This window comes from Girardinichthys multiradiatus, chromosome 2, assembly GCF_021462225.1.
Source record: "Girardinichthys multiradiatus isolate DD_20200921_A chromosome 2, DD_fGirMul_XY1, whole genome shotgun sequence".
In the NCBI taxonomy this organism is placed as follows: Eukaryota; Metazoa; Chordata; class Actinopteri; order Cyprinodontiformes; family Goodeidae; genus Girardinichthys; species Girardinichthys multiradiatus.
In genome coordinates, this window is record NC_061795.1 from 41,751,228 (window position 1) to 41,770,324 (window position 19,097).

Genomic DNA, 19,097 nt, shown 5'->3' on the forward strand with positions numbered 1-19,097 from the left:
TTGTGTTTTTATAACGCAGGCTGCTGATGGTTTCCTGTTTGTGGTTGGGTGCGATCGTGGCAAAATCCTATTTGTTTCCGAATCTGTGTACAAGATTCTGAACTACAGCCAGGTATGCTGACATGAAAAAGAAATACATGCCTGTGTGATCAAATGTTTTTGAATTTTTAAGCCACGGTATTATTTCTTTTGTTAAAACCGTTCATTAGCAAAACGTTTTTATAATATGTCACTGCAGGAGTCTGAGTAGCATCATAAAACTAGGCCACTATACAGTAAACATGGTCATTTCTGGAACTTCAGGCTTATAACAAGAAAATGTGAGGTTAATGTGAGTTCAACAGGTTAATAAATAGGGGCATGTTTCTGACTGTATGGGGAAAAAAAAGAATTAGCTTTTGGTATTTTTCAAGAATAAATGATAATGAAAAAGTAAATTAAGCATTTAAAAACATTTGTTTTCTGACCATTCTACATGTTTCATTTGGAAAAGCACAACAAATATTATAAAAAAAAAAGGAAGTAGCTCAAAAATATGCATAATTTTTGTACAGTCTTTATACATGGTTTCATAGAAATAAATGTGCACTTATTGCAAAGTAGAAAGAAATCCATGTCCCAAGATAATAAAAATGTTATTGAGACAAAACACGTTTAAGATCTTGACCGTGGTCATCTGAGACACTGAATCTGGACGGAGATACCTTTTATTGTTCCTCAATAAGAAAATATTTTTCACAGTAGTAAGAAAACAACCTCGGCAACATCAGTCAAATCTGTAAATGTAGGTCAAATGTAAGACATAATAGATGGTCTCAAGAAAACCATTTTGAATGTTCACCGTTCTCTATGAAGCTGATCTAGAAATAAAGCAAGATTCGATTTATACAGCTCGCCGCATGCTATCATAAAAGTAAAACAACTGAACTACATTGGGTTTCAAATTGATCAGTGTTGTTAATCAATGCATATGTTCTTTCTTTTTGTTTTTATGTCATCTGGTTCTGCTGTCGTCTCAAGAATGACCTGATAGGTCAGAGTCTTTTCGACTACCTTCACCCCAAGGACATTGCTAAAGTCAAAGAGCAGCTGTCGTCCTCAGATACCGCTCCACGAGAGAGACTTATTGACGCTAAGAGTAAGCAAGGACAAGCACATTTCGCCTGTTCTGTAGAACCAGCCATCCGGTTAATGAAGATTCTCTCTGAATTTATGTCTTAATCTGCTCTGTGATTCCAAGAGAAGGAAAAAAAAAAAAAAATCTGCTGTAGTCAGAAATCTTCAAGCAGAAAACAACTGAACTGTAAACCTTCACTGCTTTCTGGTGAAATTGATCTGAGATTATGCAAAACGTATTTTAACTGGCAGGTAAACTTGAGTATTTCTAAAATGCCCAAAAATATCAGGATAAAAAATGCATTCAGTTTATAAACTTGCTGGAGATGAATGGAATGAAATGAGCATCAACTAAAATCAAGCACTGATTATTTAATTAGAATTAAAGGGTAGAGATGGCTATTTGTGCAAAGTGAAAAAATAGCATTTTTAAAAGCTTTTGTGCCAACTTGAATTGTGTTTGTGTTTTCAGCCGGACTTCCTGTGAAGACGGACATCACTCCCGGTCCATCTCGACTCTGTTCTGGAGCCAGACGGTCATTTTTTTGCAGGATGAAGTGCAACAGACCTTCCGTCAAAGTAGAAGATAAAGACTTCCCCTCCACTTGCTCCAAGAAGAAAGGTAGCAATGGCAGGAAAATGAACCTTTAACCTTTTCCCTATAGAGCTGTCGCTCAAAATGCATTCCTGTCTTTTACAGCAACACCTGCAGCAATTCTACGCTGCCTAAATAACGTTCTCTTTAGTTTATATAATTTGAATGACAAATGGTTCTCTTTCACTACCAACATTTCGCTCTCATACAGTTTTTGTTGTTTGATGTCTGCCTACTTTTAGTTGCCTCTTTGTCACGAAAAGGAATCACACCTCAGTTGGCAGATGGGCTTTCCGTTATAAAACCAAGGAAGTTTGCCTGCTTAAGTATATTGATTCTCCTATGGTTGGTTTATAGAAAGTTCACCGCCCTCAAAGTCTTGACTTCTGCCCTGTGCAAAAGTTCTCATAGTCTTTCTTACATTGTTTTACATTACCATCATTAACTGTAATTGTTTTTGAGTTTCCTATCATACACCAACACAAAGTAGAGCATAATTGCCATGCACGGTTTTCAGATTTTAATTTTTTTATGTAAAGAGAAAATCTGAATACTGTAGTGTGTATTTGTATTCAGCCCCTCTCACTCACAAACCCTATCCACTAACATGTGGACAGGGTTTGATCGGGTTTGTAGTTCTGGCTGTATGTTTAGTGTTCTGGTTTTCCCTAAAGGTGAACCTTCTTCCAGGTCTCGAGACTTTAGCAGCCTCTAACTCGTTTACGTCCAGGATTGCCCTGTATTTAGCTCCATCTGTGTTCTCACCCTCTCTGACGAGCTTCTTTGTACCCGCGGAAGAAAAGCATCTCCGTGGCTTCACACTGGGAATGGTGGGTTCAGAATTAGTTTTCTGTTACACATAGCATTTTGTATGTAGGACAAAAAGTTAAATTTGGTCTGATCTGACCAAAGCACCTTCTTTCATGCGTTTGCTTTGTCCCATACATGCCTTGTGGTGAGCTGCAGTGTTGCTTTTTTTTCAGTAATTACTCTTCCATAAAGGTCCAGATTTGTGGACCACACCACTAATAGTTCCTGTCAACATAATCTTCCACCTAAGTTGTGGATCTCTGCAGCTCCTCCAGAGTTACCATAATCTTCTGTGCTGCTTCTCTGAATAATGCTTTACTTGACTGGCATTTGGGTCATCCTCTTGCTTATCATCTATTTTAGTCTTTCCTGTTCTCTTTGATCAGATAACCTGTATTTTAATAAAGTCTGAATTTCCTGCTGCTTTTATTCACATATTTGAATATGCCTCGAGGGGAATTATCCAAAGTTTGCCCTTTAAAAACACAGTATAAATCTTTCATTCACCCCCAAACAGAACACTGTTAAATAAAGTCCAGATGTGTTGCCTGCGTAGTTTAAAGTTCTCAAAAACATGAGCTCAACTCATGAGCATGTTCTTCTGAATGCTTGCGTCCACAGCAGTGATCTAACCTCAGTGTTTTTGGACTGTGGGAAAAAGCAGAGTACCCAGAGAAAACCCTTGCATGCACAGGGACTCGTGTGTCAAGTTTTATATTTGACTTCAGTGATTACGCCGTTATTTGGCAGCACCTAGTGTGTTGGAAAAGAGTCCCGTAAGACTGAATGAGGTTTTTAGTCCATGTTCCACATTGGTGGCAGTCGTGCAGGAATCTTGTTTTAATACAACCCCAGTTACTTTAATTCTTCACTTCAAAACATATTATGTTCGTTATTATGTGTGTTAAATGTAGTCAGCATAAACTGTTTCTTTCCATTGGCTTTTGTCCGATTAATACGGAAATCTTTCTTACATCATCAGAGGGTTTTCCTGGAACATCGTCTCTGTGGTCCGGAGGCCTGAGGGCAGTTGAGTCATACAGATGGTTACATGTGATCCAGCTCAGTCTTAGCTGGGATTTGCTGAAGCGTCACAAGATAATTTCCACCGACTCCTCAGTCTTTGATTTGTTGCAGCTTTATAATTCAATTCAAAATTAGGCTTGATAGAGCTTTAGTTAAGATTAAGCCTCAAGTCTTTGATGCTGTTTTTTTTGTGTATAAAAGCTTTTTGAAGCAAGGATGTAAAGCGAGAATTAACTATTGCCATTTATGAAAAGACCTATCCTACAGTCATTATTCATACCTAAATTTTGTTTTGGCAATTTTTTTTTCCCATTAACCTCCTGTTAAAAAAATGAACTTATACAATGCAATTTTTAAACAAAAATGAATCAGAAAAGTACATTTATTCAGGATTTATTCAGGTCCGTTTTTTATATGAAAGTCTTTTTTTATGGTTTTTATGGTAGAGCTTAAAAAATGTTCCTAAAATAATGTTTTTTCAGAAGATTTTCCAAAATCGACATCGATTTCTTCATTGTATTTAAATAAACAGCTTACATAAGTTAAATGTAAATGTACCCGACTTGTCCAGCAATCTATTTCCATTTGTAGTTCCTGTTGTTGGTGTAAATCAGCATCTAACATGTAGATTAAGATAGTGTAATATAACACGATAATTAAATGTTAAAGGTACAATCATTACATTTTATAAGGATTTCACTGTTGACACAGGAGGTTTTTTTTTTACAGTTTTGGATTATTTGATTTGTTCAGGTCAGGTATTTGTGGCCTTTTAATAATAAATTGTGTAACAGACAGCATCTCATTCTGCATTTATCTACTCATATTTAAAGCCTTCTGTTTTCAGCTTCAGTGAATTGGAAATATTTCATTTCAACCCTTCAGCAAGGGAATGACTCCTTTTTTGTTTTTACTCGCTTCTCATTTCAGCCGACCGGAAGAGCTTCTGCACCATCCACAGCACAGGGTACCTAAAGAGCTGGCCGCCCACCAAGATGGGGCTGGATGAAGACAACGAGCCAGACAACGAGGGCTGCAACCTGAGCTGCCTGGTGGCCATCGGCCGCCTACACCCCCACATCGTCCCTCAGCCCAGCCCGGCAGACATCAGGGTGAAGCCCACAGAATACGTCTCCAGGCACGCCATCGACGGCAAGTTTGTGTTCGTCGACCAGAGGTGAGAATGGAGAGACTTTTAAAAATAATTCACTCTAGCTGAAAGCAAGAGTTACATTTTATTTTTTAGTTGAGCAGTTGCAGCAGATGAAGGGAGTCTTATTGCAACTTGATGAGCAAATTCCTACTTATGTTTTAATAGGACTAAAATGCAGAAGTCTGTTGATGTGATCCAGGTTTCCCAGCGTTATAGATGCAGTGTACATTATTTTAATAATGCAAAGTAACAAGGCAAAAATCAGAAGGATCAATGATACTCTTTAATTCAAAAAATGTTTTTCTTTCAGTTGAAATTGACAATATACTTCAATGTGACTGCTGTAAAACAAAACTGAGATCCGATTGGCATCAGTTATTCAGCATCTGTCCTGTTCTGTTTTAATCCTAATTTAAACTTAATCTGTGTGATTTTTGATGGAGTTGGACAGCAGGAAATAGTTCACTAACTGTGGCTGGTTTAAAGGCTCGTTAAGAATATACTTTACTGTTTTATTTGATGGCAATAAGCACCATTTCTAAAGGGGAAGGGAAACCTGTCATGCTAGAAATTTGTTGTGCATCAAATTATTCAATAAATCGCTGAATTAATTAGTAGAATTACCCCCAACCTTAATAAGATTTCTGTTTAACCCAAAAGCAAGTGCATCACAGAACCTGCTGGTTTTTGACGTGTTTACACAAAGAAGCTTTCTTTTTTTTTTTTTTTTTGATGCATTTGATGAACAGCAAGAAAATTCAGATTTTCCAGTATCTGATTGGTGAACAGCCGTTCAGATTAGTGTTAGAAAAACTACCAAACTAAAGTCTACCTAGAAAAGCGCCTTAAAGTTACTCCACAAGTCCTCAACAGTTTATAAAAAATCATCTTTATCTTTGAAAGCAACTGTTGTCACAAACAGCTGTTGTATCCAGAGACACTGCTACATTGGCATTTTGCTACAGGAGCCCAGAAGGGTCTGACTAAACTAAATTGTCTAAAGCAGATATTTTTGCTGGTGTATTAGTTGGCTGATATTTGCAGCTACGTTTATGTCAGTAGCTCTACCGGCATAAGCGAAGCTGGTGGTGCCGGCTTGGCCCGATGCAAGCCAGCCGATAAGGGCCTGTGACTATCTCGTTTGGTGAGTCGGGCGTTACAAAGGCAGGCTGACTTCTACCAACCTCGCCCCATCTGTTCTTTCACAAAACACGTAGAGATGACAGCAAGGCGCCTTAATCCCGCCCTGAGGTTTTTCATGAAAGGAGCTACAGAATAATTGAATTCTTATGGCCTGTGCAAATACTCAGTGCTAGATACTTTGTGTTTGTCTGATTACATTTAGACTTTATGATGGAAAGTCATCAAATAAGGATTCTTTTTAGATTTTGTCTGAAATTAACGTTTAACTACCATACTTTCATGGGAAAAAAGCAAAAACAGACACGGTATATAAAATGTTTTAAAAGCCAAACACCATCAACACAGTCAATGCAGCTGCTGTGATTTGTGTGTCTCCAGAGCAACAGCTATCCTCGCCTACCTGCCCCAGGAGCTGCTTGGAACCTCCTTCTATGAGTATTTTCACCAGGATGACATCAGCCACCTGGCCGAGTGTCATAGACAAGGTATCATCTGAAAATGGGCCAAACAATAATCCCAGTGGAGGAGGGAAGCAATGGAAGGATGAATTGTTTGTGTTTTCAGTGCTGCAGATGAGAGAAAAGATCAACACCAACTGTTACAAATTCAAAATCAAAGACGGCTCCTTCATAACGTTGAGGAGCAGATGGTTCAGCTTTATGAACCCCTGGACCAAGGAGGTGGAGTACATCGTCTCTACCAACACTGTCGTATCGTGAGTATCCACACACTGAAAGTTTTAGCTTCATCACTAACGATCTTAGAAATGCTTCAGGCTCTGGAAGATGGATCATTTTTCCATTTGTGCTTTTCCTTTCCAGGTGTCCTATAATGGAAGGATCAGATTACCCTCAGTCTGCTGGATCTCCACAGAGTATGGACAGTGTTCTAACCTCAGACGGTAAAATGCTGGGAAAACAAAAAAACATTCACAACACTAAAGCACATCCCATACTGTCGGTCCATATGTCCTCTCAACGTATAAATAAGTCATTTCCTGTTTACTGTTGATTGGCAGGTGGAGGGAGACGGGCTCTGCAGATTGTTCCTGGCATCCCTGGTGGCACAAGAGCGGGAGCCGGGAAGATTGGCCGCATGATAGCAGAGGAAGTGATGGAGATTCAGAGGTGAGAGAGCAGATCAAATCAAGCAGGAAAAAAACGATATTCCTGTGATGGAAAATCACTGCGGCCTGATTTGTAATGGAGATCGTTACGTAAAACCCAGGTGTGATTTAACAGCTATTAAAAGCCTTCTGTTCCAGCTGGCAGCCGGGAAGCATCTGTGAGCTGGATTTGACCTTTTAACACACGGTCTTTACTGAACCATTCCTCATCAAACGGGGAAGTAAATGAAGGTTCTGTACTGGGTGAAATAGGACAAAATGATTGTTCTGTGGTGTCTTCTACTCAGCTCTGAATCCTCAAACTCAACCTCAGATGATGGGTTCATCTGGAGAGGTTACTTTAAGGACTTAAATCTCAGTCTGAAATGCAAACTTGATTTATTTGTCTTTATGTAAAGCTAAAGGAGACTTGATCAAATTAATTGCATGTAGGTTATATATTTATTAGCTGGATGATCTGACAGCATCACTTATCTACCAAGCTGGGAGATGTGCAGTAGAACCTTGCTCAGAATCAGAACCTGAAGCAAGTTTTTCAGACCAAACAAAAACTTTCCATAAACCATCTTTTATTGCTCAGCTCTTCCAGAACCCTGTAATATAGAACCTAACCTCTGAAACCAGCCTGATAAAAAAAAGTAGAGGACATCTGACTGGTTAAACAATCAGTTTTAACTTTACCGTCACTGATTTTTAACACAAACAAATCCTTGCTCATTGTCATTAAGAACTGTTGTGATGCTTGCACTGCCTAAAACGATGGTCTAGACTCTTGAAGTGTGGTTCTGACAGCACATAGGTTGATAGCAGTTCATATTTCACCCACGGTAGGTGACTCTCTTGGTGTTGTTATTTTCATGAACCGGAGATTGGTTTTTAGAACGAAGAGCCAGAGCAAACCTTTTAAACGGCTGTTTTAGCAGCACATTAGCACCACATGGAGCTGTAGTCTCATTAGAAACGCCATCAGAGTCACCTCAGAAACACTCAGGTGGATCTGAGGTGGGCGAGTTCAGAGAGCTGGTGGACTGTGTTGTGGCATGATGTGGAAACAACCGTCTCATTGCTTTCAATCTCAGGTCAGCTGTGTCGTTTAATGTTTTTTTTTTTTTTTTTTTTACAAAACTACTGTGGTCAAAGCTGGGATTAAATGGTAATTTGTTAATGCATAAAGATGTATTTTATTTCAGGAGCATTGAAAGTCTGTTTCTCTTCCAGGATTCGAGGTTCATCCCCCTCCAGTTGTGGTTCCAGCCCACTGAATATAACCAGCACCCCCCCACCTGACACCTGCTCCCCGGGGGGCAAGAAGGTGAAACAGAATGGCACACAAACCTCTTCTCATTTTCTCTGCTGAAGATTCCACATTTCTTTAGCAGTTACCTCAGTAACACAAATCTTATTTCCTGTGGACAAGTCTTAGAACAAGATTTACACAAATGCTGTTGCAGCAAGGCATTTAACACAAGGGTTTTTATTTTTTTATCTTTTGAATGTCAGGGTCCCTGAAATTTCAGCCTTGAAAAGCACAAAATTCGCCATTTAGTGTGTTCTAGGTGTGGAGCCGCTTAAAACATAATTAGAATTTCTAAAAGTTAACTTCCTAATTAGATTGTTCTTCTATATATTGATTAAACAAATGAGGAAGAAAATGGTCCCCAAAAATGTATGTTAAAGAGCGATTGCTTCCAGAAAATCAGCTTGTTTTGTCTACCTTTTGGATCAACTTTTCATCATGCATCATGTCTAAACCTTCACAGCTTTCCATTTGTCCTTCTTTAATTAACAAAAATAATTAAATATATAAAACACTGCTTATTGCAAGTAATGAAAGGTCAATCCTTTGGTTGGTTTTAAAGGGTCAACCCAATGATTTTTAGACCATAATGTCCAGGAGAGAAGTTTTAAACACTTTCATTTGTCTTTTTTTTAACACAATAACTGCTTTTTTATTGCTTCGTACTGTATAATGTCTAAAGTACCCTTTTGCTCTTTCTGTAATTCCCATCTCATTTTTGTTTTAATTGGACTGTAAAGCAGAAGGAGGAGAATGTGACATTTCTTGAGTAAATGTGTGGTTTTCTTTAGCCTCACTACATCCCAGCCAGTAAAGCTCCTGAAAAACAGATCGTTTGGATGTTTTTTGTAAGGGTTTGGGGTAAAAAAAACCATTAAATAATTTTCTAAGTTAATTCCCTGCGTTACTCTATTCTTCATATTACCTGAGACAATTCCACTCACTGATATTTCATTGAAAGGCCTGGATGTACCTTGACACCAGCCCATGCCTGCAGTCAAACTGAACCTGACAAGCATCTTTCCTCTTGTCCTGTTTTCACATTAAACTGACACATTTACCTCTGTTCCTCTGTAGATTCAGAATGGCGGGACACCTGAGCTGCCGAGCACGGGGATCATTCCTGGACCTGATTCTGTCGGCTACCCTTACTCCAACCAGTCCATCATGAGTGAGTCATATAAACACTTAACATATTGTAGGTAACTGCTGCGTTCTTGTACCTGAAGATCATTTTCTCAATAACCCACTCTTTGTTTAGGTGATAATTCCCACCTGAGCATAGATATTATGGATGACCCCGGCTCCAGCAGCCCAAGCAACGATGAAGCGGCCATGGCGGTCATCATGTCCCTGCTAGAGGCGGACGCCGGCCTGGGCGGCCCCGTCGACTTCAGTGACCTGCCCTGGCCTTTGTGAGGAATCTGGAAGGGAAGGTCTAGAGCCACTGATGGAGAGAGTTTGGTCATCCTGATTTTTTTTTTTCCTCTGGATCTCCTGTTTTCTGCCATCTGTACACAACTACACTGAAAAAAATGGCGTCTTGAAAAGAGTATTTTGAGTTTGTAAATACTGAAGATTTTTATTCCCAGAAAAGATGTCGTGTCCGGTTCAGACCGGGTGGTTGGTTAGACTTTCACTCCTACTCTTTGATTCATCATTCCTCGTAGGTGGGCCTGACTCTCATGGAGACAAACCATAGGGTTTTGATAGCTCCTGCACCAAATGATGCATCATTTTTCCGGTGTTGGTTGCCTGCATATTGGGCGCCTCGTCACATGGACACGTGGAGAGACAGTCACTCCGATGACAGCCCAGATCATGGAAGCAAACGTTACAGAAATGTGGTGCTAACATGTCGATGGTCCTTCACCGACTGACTCCTGTCTAGCAGTGGCTCTGGGACCCCAAACAAAAACGGGTCAACCAGCCGCCCAGGACTCCTGACACGTTGAAAGACTGAGGTTTGCTGTGGGTTTGAGTGTTGTTCAGTAGGGAGCGCTTGATTTGTGCACCATGCTGCGGTCGTCTAAACACCCTCCAAGGGTTTACATCCAAGATTCCCTGTAACTGCACAAACACAGAACCCGCCCTAAAAAGGAAGTTGTTTCAGCCAGCTGGAAGCAAGGATAAATCATTTTGAAGTTTTGCTTTTAAGATCACCAACAACAAATTTTAAGAAAAGACATATTTTACTTTCAGTCAACATTATAAAAAGCATTTTTGAAACCCCCCTTTCTGCCAGTTCTTCAACTTATATGAGCATTAAATGTGTTTCTTCCCAACTATTCTGCATTCAGTTTGACAGAACGTTTATCCCAACACAGCCTGCAGTGCTTCACGTGGAACGTAATGAAACAATATTGGCTGCCCATATCCAGAGATCGTTGGAATAGACACCGCAGACAAGTCGCCAGCGCATCACTGGGCAACACAGACACACACACAGGATAAAGAAAAACTACCGTGCGCACACACACTCATGCTGAAAGAGCCACATTAGTGTAACCAGTAAACAGCCATGTTTTTGGTATGTGGAGTGAAACCGGAGTACCTGCAGAGAATCCACGCTTGTCTCCATGCAGCTCAGGTTTGTCATATTAAAAAATAAATTTATAAAAACTTCCTCCTTTTAATGTGAAGTATATCCTGTACAATTCAAGTAAAACAGACATCTATTAGGCTAAAAAGCATAAATATAAGAAAAATAATTTTAAAAACCTGTAAATCCCTGCCTGCACAGATGTGCAGGCAGGGATTTACTTAAACTAATACTGTTTATGGATGCAAAAACCTTTATTAGACCATAAGAAGACATGTTGTGCCCTTCTGACTGACACTTCTGTCCAGTGAGATGCTTTCGAATCTTCGTTGCCTCTCCAAACTGCGGCTTAAAAGAAGGGATGCAAAAAGCCAGGAAAAATCTACCAGTACAGCTGGACTTTGTCAGGATTTACTAAATATTATGATAAGTGTGACGCAATAAGGCTAAATGTTGAAATTGAATCAAAAGGTGCATTAAACAGTTTGTTGATGGGTGTGCACATTTACACAACCAGATTATTTGAAAATAAGCACTTTTATTGTTTGCATAGATGTTCTTTCCAAAAACTGTTGAAAACAATCCCTGCTCAAAAAAGCTCTGACCGGTTCACTTTCGCCCGACATGACATCAGTGGTGAAAGTGGGGCGAGGTCTGGGATTTAAAATTTTATCACGATAAGTTATTTTACAATATAAAAAGCTAAACTAATGGAAAGACGATCATGGTATCGTTTTTTTTTTTTTTTTAAAGGTGACAAATTATGTGGAGTGACTTGGATGAAAATTGACCTTACAGTCTGGCTACTAGCTTTAAGTAAAATTATAGAACAGAGACAGATTAGCAGCATTTTCGTCAGATTAAAGGTTTTATAAAATGAATAAATGTAGCCGTTTGGTGGATAAAAGCCTTCCCGCTTAGGTCTTGTAGACTTTTGAGTTGGCTTAAATTCATTTCATTTCACAAACCTTTTGATGGTTAGTTCATATGGAGGAAAAAAGGCTCAGTGAGTGTCATGTGATTCCTTTTATGCAAAAAAATGTTGAGTAAAAATCCAGAGCTGTGTCCCATTTCTCCACTAAATACAACTTGTAAGCACATTTTGAGCCTGCGCTTAAACAGAACAAGAAGCTTAAATATTTTTGTTCAGTGATTAAATTCAGTTTATTTTCATAGCAGTTTTACTTTAGATCCTGTTTTACAGGCTCCAGTTAAGTCAAAATACCTTCAAAATCAGTCCCATTCATTTTAATACACTCATTTTCATACAGTCTATTTACGTTGTGTTGCCTTATAATTCAGTGCGGTTAAGTTCATCTGATCAACTAGTAAAAGGTTATCTGTCTAAGGATGCCCTGCCAGTTGCTTTGAATTGTTGATGTTGCTGCAATCAGTCGTCCTAACCAAGCATGTGACGACAGTTGAAACCAACCGAACCAGATCCAGGCTCGGTATGAGCACCAACCTTCTGCAGCTCTCCCACTGTCCAATAGACAGAGGAAGGTCAAGGTCTACTCCACACACAGACCAAAACAGTAGTACTGTCTAAAAAAAAAACGACTTAGAAAAAATGTGCGTCTACACAAGAGCGCGCAGCACCACTGAAAACGCTGAACTATTTATGCCAGGCCCACTGGTGGCGCTGTGACACTGCCTCAGAAACAGCAAAAACTAGACAAAAACACTGAGCATGCAGATGACTCCTGTAAGGTAAACACAACAATGTGCAGCAAAGATGCGCATCGGGTTGGACTATGGTGTCAACGTTTCAGAAAAGAACCGTTTGCATGTACCAGCGTTTTGAAATATTTGCACTCTGGGATCCAGTTTAAAAAATGATTGTTTATGATCCCCCCAAAACACCAGATCTGTTTACCTTCGCGGATACAACGTAGCTTGTCCCTGTGTGGACGGGGCAGAAACCACACATCCTCTCTCTACTCTGCAGAAGCACTTCAGGCTGGCGGTTCATAAATTCTGCTCTGTTAGATGAAACTAATAGAAAAAGACCTCATGTTTTAATTTATGACCTTACTGCTGAAATGACGTGTAGTTTGTAAATTAAAAAAAAAAAACAAGTTTTAAATCTGATCAGTTTGGCTCCTGAAAATGAGCAGATGTACTCTGGCTGCATTATGCTGTCAATTCCATCTACCTTCTTCGCTAGAGACGACCGACCAGGAGCCTCTGAATAAAATTTCACTTTAGTGTCTGTTTTTCTGCTCTGTTATGATGAACATCTTCATAATGACCTCAGCACCTCGCCAGATCAGATCAGATGGGCGTCTCAACGTCTGCCTGTATGGAAAGAAACAAAAGTGGATTCTGTAAATAAATGTAACGTATTTTTGAAAAGCATTGAACAGAGTGGAATATTTAAAGCTCTTTTTAGCTTGTATTCTGACAGTGTTCCTAAAACTAAACCAAAATCATTTTTTTTAATGCTTTTGGGAATATTTTAAGCTAACAAATGCCAAATACTAGAGGTGGATGTCTGCTTTTTAATTTTAAAGATAAAGCTTTACACTTTAAAAAATGTGCAGCACTAAATGCAGTAACCAGAGATTTAAATGTCAGGCAGGAGTAAATGCAGTGAACGTTTCTCATCCACTTTGACAACCGACAATTTAAAGCAAGTTTTCTGTATCAAAGTAGAACTCCACTGTGCAGTGCCTTGCAAAAAATATTTATACACCTTGAGCCTTTTCCCTTTTTTTTTTCCAAATTCAAACACAAACTTTAATGTATTTCATGGTGATTTTATGTGATAGACCAACCCAAAGTAGCTCATAATTATGAAGTGAAAGGAAACTGACAGTTTTCAAATTTTATTTAGAAATAAAAAACCCAGATGATTTAAGTTTGTAGAACCCCCTTTGGCTACAGTTGTAGTAAAAGGTCTTTTGGGATTTGCTCCATCAATTTTGCACATCTAAAGATGGAAAATAGCTAAAGCTCAGTTTGGGTGGAGAGCATCTGTTAACGGCAATTTTCAAGTCCTACTAGAAGGTGAATCTCTGCTCCATTATCAAGTCTTTTGAACCCTCTTGCAGCTTCTCTTCCAGTATTGTCCAGTATTTAGCTGCATTCATCTGCCCATCAGTCCTGACCAGCTTCCCTGTGCCTCCTGAAGAAAAAGCCTTCCCACAGCATAATGCTGCCACCACCATATTTCACTGTAGGGATGGTCTGTTCAGTGTTTTTCTGTCACGTAGCATTTTGCATGTAGACCAGATAGTTTGGTTTTGCCCTCATCTGACTAGAGCACCCTATTCCACATTGTTACTCTGCCCCCTACATGGTTTGTGTCAAACTGCAACTCGTGGCTTTTATGGAACCATAATTCCAGATTTCCACATAATAATTGACCCGTGAAGAGATTCTCCCATCTGTGGTTCGCTGCAGCTCCTCCAGAGTTACCATATCTTGGTGGGTTTGCAGTTGCACAAACTCCTTTTATTTTCAGAAGATGGATCGAACAGTTTAGCAATATTGAAGCGTGTCAGAGTAAAGGGGGGCTGAATACAAATGTGTGCCAAACTGTTCTGGCTTTTTTTTTTTTGTGAAAAATATAAAAACCAGAATTTTCTTTCCACTTCACAATTATGCACTATTTTATTACATAAAATCCAGTGAACTCAGTGGCTGTTATGTGACTAAAGCTAAGGGGTATAAAATATGACTAGAATAAATGTCTACCAGTGTAAGGCCACTCAAAGCTATTTTAGACCAGGAGTTTGACTGGTTCAAACGGTTTTTAGAAGTAAAATAAATGGAAATAGGGTTTCATAGTTTTTTGAAAATATTTTGCAATTGTGGTATTTTAGGTTTTGTTTTTTGTTTTTTACTAATTTGTCAGCATAATTTATGTAACACTTCTTTTAGTGCATATCATTTATTTTTGTGGTCAAGTTATAACATTCCTCTATAAATGCTTTCACCTTTTAAAAGTAGCGTAACATTTTAAATGTTTCGCTAAAGATTATCCAGATTTCATCTTCTCCAAACAGGTTTTAAAATGAAACGCAAATCAGTACAGGCTACTAAAATCTGATGCAGATGAATCCGAAGTGTTATTTCCACGCAAGCAGAAAGTTCTGATGCCTAACTCTGAAACGGTTGCTGTTATTTGGGTTGTTTTTATTACCTTTTCTTCCTCCAATCAGAGAGCAGCCGGCGAGGTGCCCTCCGTTTCTGTCCTACCCGGTTTCTGATTCAGTGTTTCTACACTACACACTACAATAAAGTGTTTCCCTTTGTTTATATATTCTCCCCACCTGAACTAATGTATCAAATCTTTAAATATTATCATGTTAAGAGTATACTTTATGCAAATATATATGAGTATGACGAGTGTGTTGTATGTATCAGCAGTGAAATATTTTTAAAATAAAAATTATTTGTTTCTGTCATAGCAGGGTTGTCTGTGTCCTTGATTTTTCTGTGTGGCTTCTACCTGATGGCCTCAGTCAGCCAATCAGAGTAGCCCGGTTTTATTTTTAAATGATGTTGCCATCCAGCAGCATCTGCTTCATCGAGGAGGAGAAGGGAACATTTTGGGCTCCTGTACCGCTCAAGCTGAATGAAGGTCAGCGGAGAACGTTGAGAGGTAAAAACAAAATAATTAAGTATCCAACAACCTTTTCTGTGCCTCATTTTATGGCCCAGAAAGTTATTTAAAGCCGAAGCAAACACTTTGAACTCATGGATTAAATAATTAAGGTTTCAGTGAGAGCTGTTGATGCATATTTAATTCCCAGACTTTCATTTCTGCAGCAGGATGTTTCCATCTGTTTAGCATTTCTTTTATCCTCTGCCTTATTAAATTCTGCCTTGAGATTGTTTAAACGTATATTCCTCGGCAAAACGAAAATAAAGGCCATCAGTTTCGAGAAAGGATTTGCTTTTGCACATCAGGATCAGCTGCTCATCCACTGTTTAGGCCACAAACATCAGACTTGGTTATTAATCCAATTATTTGATTCTTGTTTTTGCTTCCTGTAGGTTTTGGCTCGACATGTTTAAACAGTAAAAGTTGATTTGAGAATGAGATTAAATCCTTTTTTTAGGCATTAAAGTAAAATAGTAACAAACGTATGGCACAATATTTCTTTCTAGACTTTATGCCCTATCTCACTGTCTAAATATTGTCCATCTGTTCGTATGACCATCCATCTACTGATCCTTCTATTATGTCCATTCACCCATCCATTCCTCCACCTATTCATCCTTCAGTCTGTTCTTCCATATGTCCATCCATCTATAATCTACCCCAGTCATCTGTCTATTCTCATACTATTCATATGTCTATCCATCCATTAGTTTATTGCAGGTTCCATATAAAAAAACCCTCATTTCCAGTTTCCAGGTCAAATTATCAGGCAGCATAGGATACATTTTCACTGTTACGTTGATGATACTCAGCTTTACTTATCCATAAATCCTGATGAGCCCAACCAGTTAGATAGACTACAAGCATGTTTTGAAGACATAAAAACTTGGATGACTTTAAATTTTTTGCTTCTAAATTCAGACAAGACAGAAGTTGTCGTCTTTGGACCGGAGTCTTTAAAAGAGAAAATGCTTAGTCAATCACTTAACCTGGATGGCATTAAATTGACTTCCGGTAATAAAGTAAAAAACCTTGGTGTTATTTTTGACCAGGACATGTTATTTAAATCCCATATTAAACAGGTTTCCAGAATTTCCTTCTTTCACCTCCGGAACATTGCCAAAATTAGAAATATCCTGTCCAGGAGTGACGCTGAAAAACTAGTCCATGCATTTGTTACTTCAAGGCTGGACTATTGTAATTCTTCACTATCAGGATGTCCACAAAATGTAGTTAAAAGCCTTCAGCTGATTCAAAATGCTGCAGCAAGAGTTCTGATGAAAATTAAAAAGAGAGATCATATTTCTCCTATTTTAGCTTCCCTTCATTGGCTCCCTGTTAAATCCAGAATAGAATTTAAAATTCTCCTCCTCACATATAAAGTCCTTAATGATCTAGCTCCATCATACATCAGAGATCTGATTGTTCCATACGTTCCTAACAGAGCACTTAGTTCTCAGACTGCAGGTTTACTGGTGGTTCCTAGAGTCTCTAGAAGAATGGGAGGCAGATCCTTTAGTTATCAGGCTCCTCTCCTGTGTAACCAGCTCCCAGTTTTAGTCCGTGAGGCAGACACCCTGTCTACTTTTAAGGCTGGCTTAAAACTTTCCTTTTTGATAAAGCTTATAGTTAGAGTGGCTTAGGTTATCCTGAGCTATCTCTGTAGTTATGCTGCTATAGGCTTAGGCTGCTGGAGGACATAATGACCACTTTCACCCTCTTCGCTACATTCTCACACTACTCTCTAATTTTGCATTATTTGCTGTTATTTCAGCTTTTAACTTTGTTCTCTCTCTTTTTCTCTTCCTAGAAGCTACACCTGGCCTGACTCTGTGTCTACCTGTGACACCTTTCTGGAGAGGAGCATCGTCCGAGCTTCTGCTGGCAACAACTTAATGCTCACCCTCTACCGATGATCCACATGGCCCTGTCTTTCAGTGTTTAACCCTTTCTCTCTCCTAGACATGGCAATTGACTGAGCTTAACTGTAACTAATTATATGTGCTCTCTTTCAGACTCTAACCTTGAAAACTGGCTCAGAGTTTATCTGTTCTTTCTTTCTAGGTGAAACGACTAAAGGAGCTACATCCATTAACATTTACTTTTCCTTCCCATAGAAAGTACTCCTGGATCAGTGCTTCTGTGTTCTTTTTGTGTCTCTGCTCTGTTCTCTCAAACCCCCAGTCGGTCGTGGCAGATGGCCGCTCACACTGAGCCTGGTTCTGCTGGAGGTTTCTTCCTGTTAAAAGGGAGTAGTTTTTCCTCTCCACTGTCACTACATGCATGCTCAGTATGAGGGATTGCTGCAAAGTCAACGCCAGTGACTGTCCACTGTCTCTAGATGCTCATCCAGGAGGAGGGAATGCTGCAAGTCACTGACTGGATGCAATCTGCTGGGTTTCCTTAGATAGAAAAACTTTTTATCCAATTTGAATAAACAGCTAACTCCGAATGCACTGTTCAATGGTTAGGATTTATTGGAATATATGTACCTGAATGTTGTGAAGTGCCTTGAGACGACGTGTTGTGAATTGGTGCTATATAAATAAAACTGAATTGAATCTTCTTTACCTGGATAATTTCAGAAAAGCCTCTAAATTTATTGTTGGTGTTTATTAATCATGTTCTAAAGACGCCCATCTCAGCATTCTTGCACTGCAATCAAATAAACCTTCAGGTCTTTCTGTTTTTAGGCCTTTTTAAAGAAGATATGTCATGGAAAATCCACTATTTTTTAAGCCCTTAAATACATTTTGTTGTCTACTTGGAGTCTGTAGGAATGCCGAAAAGTTGAATTTATTCTCTCCAGGTGCTGTATAGATACGGTTATTCTGTTTGGGTTATATTTTTTAATCCGTTCAGTTTTCTCAATTGCAATTTTGTAGTCCAAGCTCAAGTGTGCTGAAGCTGCAAGCGGGAAAAGGCCAACTGTTCGGTTGTTGGGTGTATGAACCCACACAATTCATTACACCGTCCCTCAGCATCAGATCCTCTTCGAAGTGCCTGGTTAAATTTGAATTTTCATGGAAATGTTCCCACATCAGAGGCAACATAAGAAAATTCCTATTTCCCTCACTTCAAAGACAAGTTCTTCAGCAACCTCCTCCAGTATCAAGAAGACATCATCTGATTAAGGGCTCAGTTCCTTCTGTCTATGGAAACGACAGATGCAGCAAAGCGGTAAGCTGCAAATAACACTAAAATGGTGACAAACTTTATTTTAGACATCAATTTGTGTGTTGGTATGATGTCCTGGCCATCGTTCTGATAGCAGTAGCATCGTACCTTCTGCTTATGTTAGTGCTGTGAGCTGCTATTAGCTCCTTGAGGACAGAACCGTACTGTTTTGAATAGTATTACACAGTTTAGCATTGTTGTTTTGTTTCTGCACTGCTAGCTAATTGTATCTTTGCTATCCAACTCCAAAAATGGCCAAACGGGTTAAAGTGGAACTCTCTTTGACCTGCAGGGGGGTGGGGGGTGAAGCGCCTTAATAGCATTTAAAGAGACAGTACCACAATTAGTTCTCAGATGCACCTCAGAACAGGCAAGAGGAGCCTGTGGAGCTTCAATAACAAGGAGTTCAGACCAAAGCGTTGAGGTTCCACTTTATATAGACCGCAACTGAATGATTTAAGGGTGAAATGGAAAGATTTCAAAAGTATATGTACTATTTA

General features: G+C 39.1%; 1 protein-coding gene across 3 annotated transcripts in view; it reads left to right on the plus strand.

Annotated features, from left to right (window-relative positions):
• arntl1a (aryl hydrocarbon receptor nuclear translocator-like 1a) overlaps positions 1 to 15,222 on the plus strand; it is a 35,737-nt gene extending 20,515 nt beyond the window's left edge. For all 3 annotated transcript variants that reach the window (XM_047391087.1, XM_047391105.1, XM_047391097.1), the window contains 11 exons: positions 20 to 112; positions 1,021 to 1,138; positions 1,589 to 1,738; positions 4,478 to 4,724; positions 6,222 to 6,328; positions 6,408 to 6,558; positions 6,665 to 6,744; positions 6,862 to 6,970; positions 8,188 to 8,281; positions 9,344 to 9,437; positions 9,528 to 15,222. In XM_047391087.1, coding sequence (XP_047247043.1) covers positions 20 to 112; positions 1,021 to 1,138; positions 1,589 to 1,738; positions 4,478 to 4,724; positions 6,222 to 6,328; positions 6,408 to 6,558; positions 6,665 to 6,744; positions 6,862 to 6,970; positions 8,188 to 8,281; positions 9,344 to 9,437; positions 9,528 to 9,685 — 1,401 coding nt within the window. In that variant the 3' untranslated portion in view covers positions 9,686 to 15,222. The remainder of the gene's footprint in view (positions 1 to 19; positions 113 to 1,020; positions 1,139 to 1,588; positions 1,739 to 4,477; positions 4,725 to 6,221; positions 6,329 to 6,407; positions 6,559 to 6,664; positions 6,745 to 6,861; positions 6,971 to 8,187; positions 8,282 to 9,343; positions 9,438 to 9,527) is intronic.
• Positions 15,223 to 19,097: the final 3,875 nt, after the last annotated feature.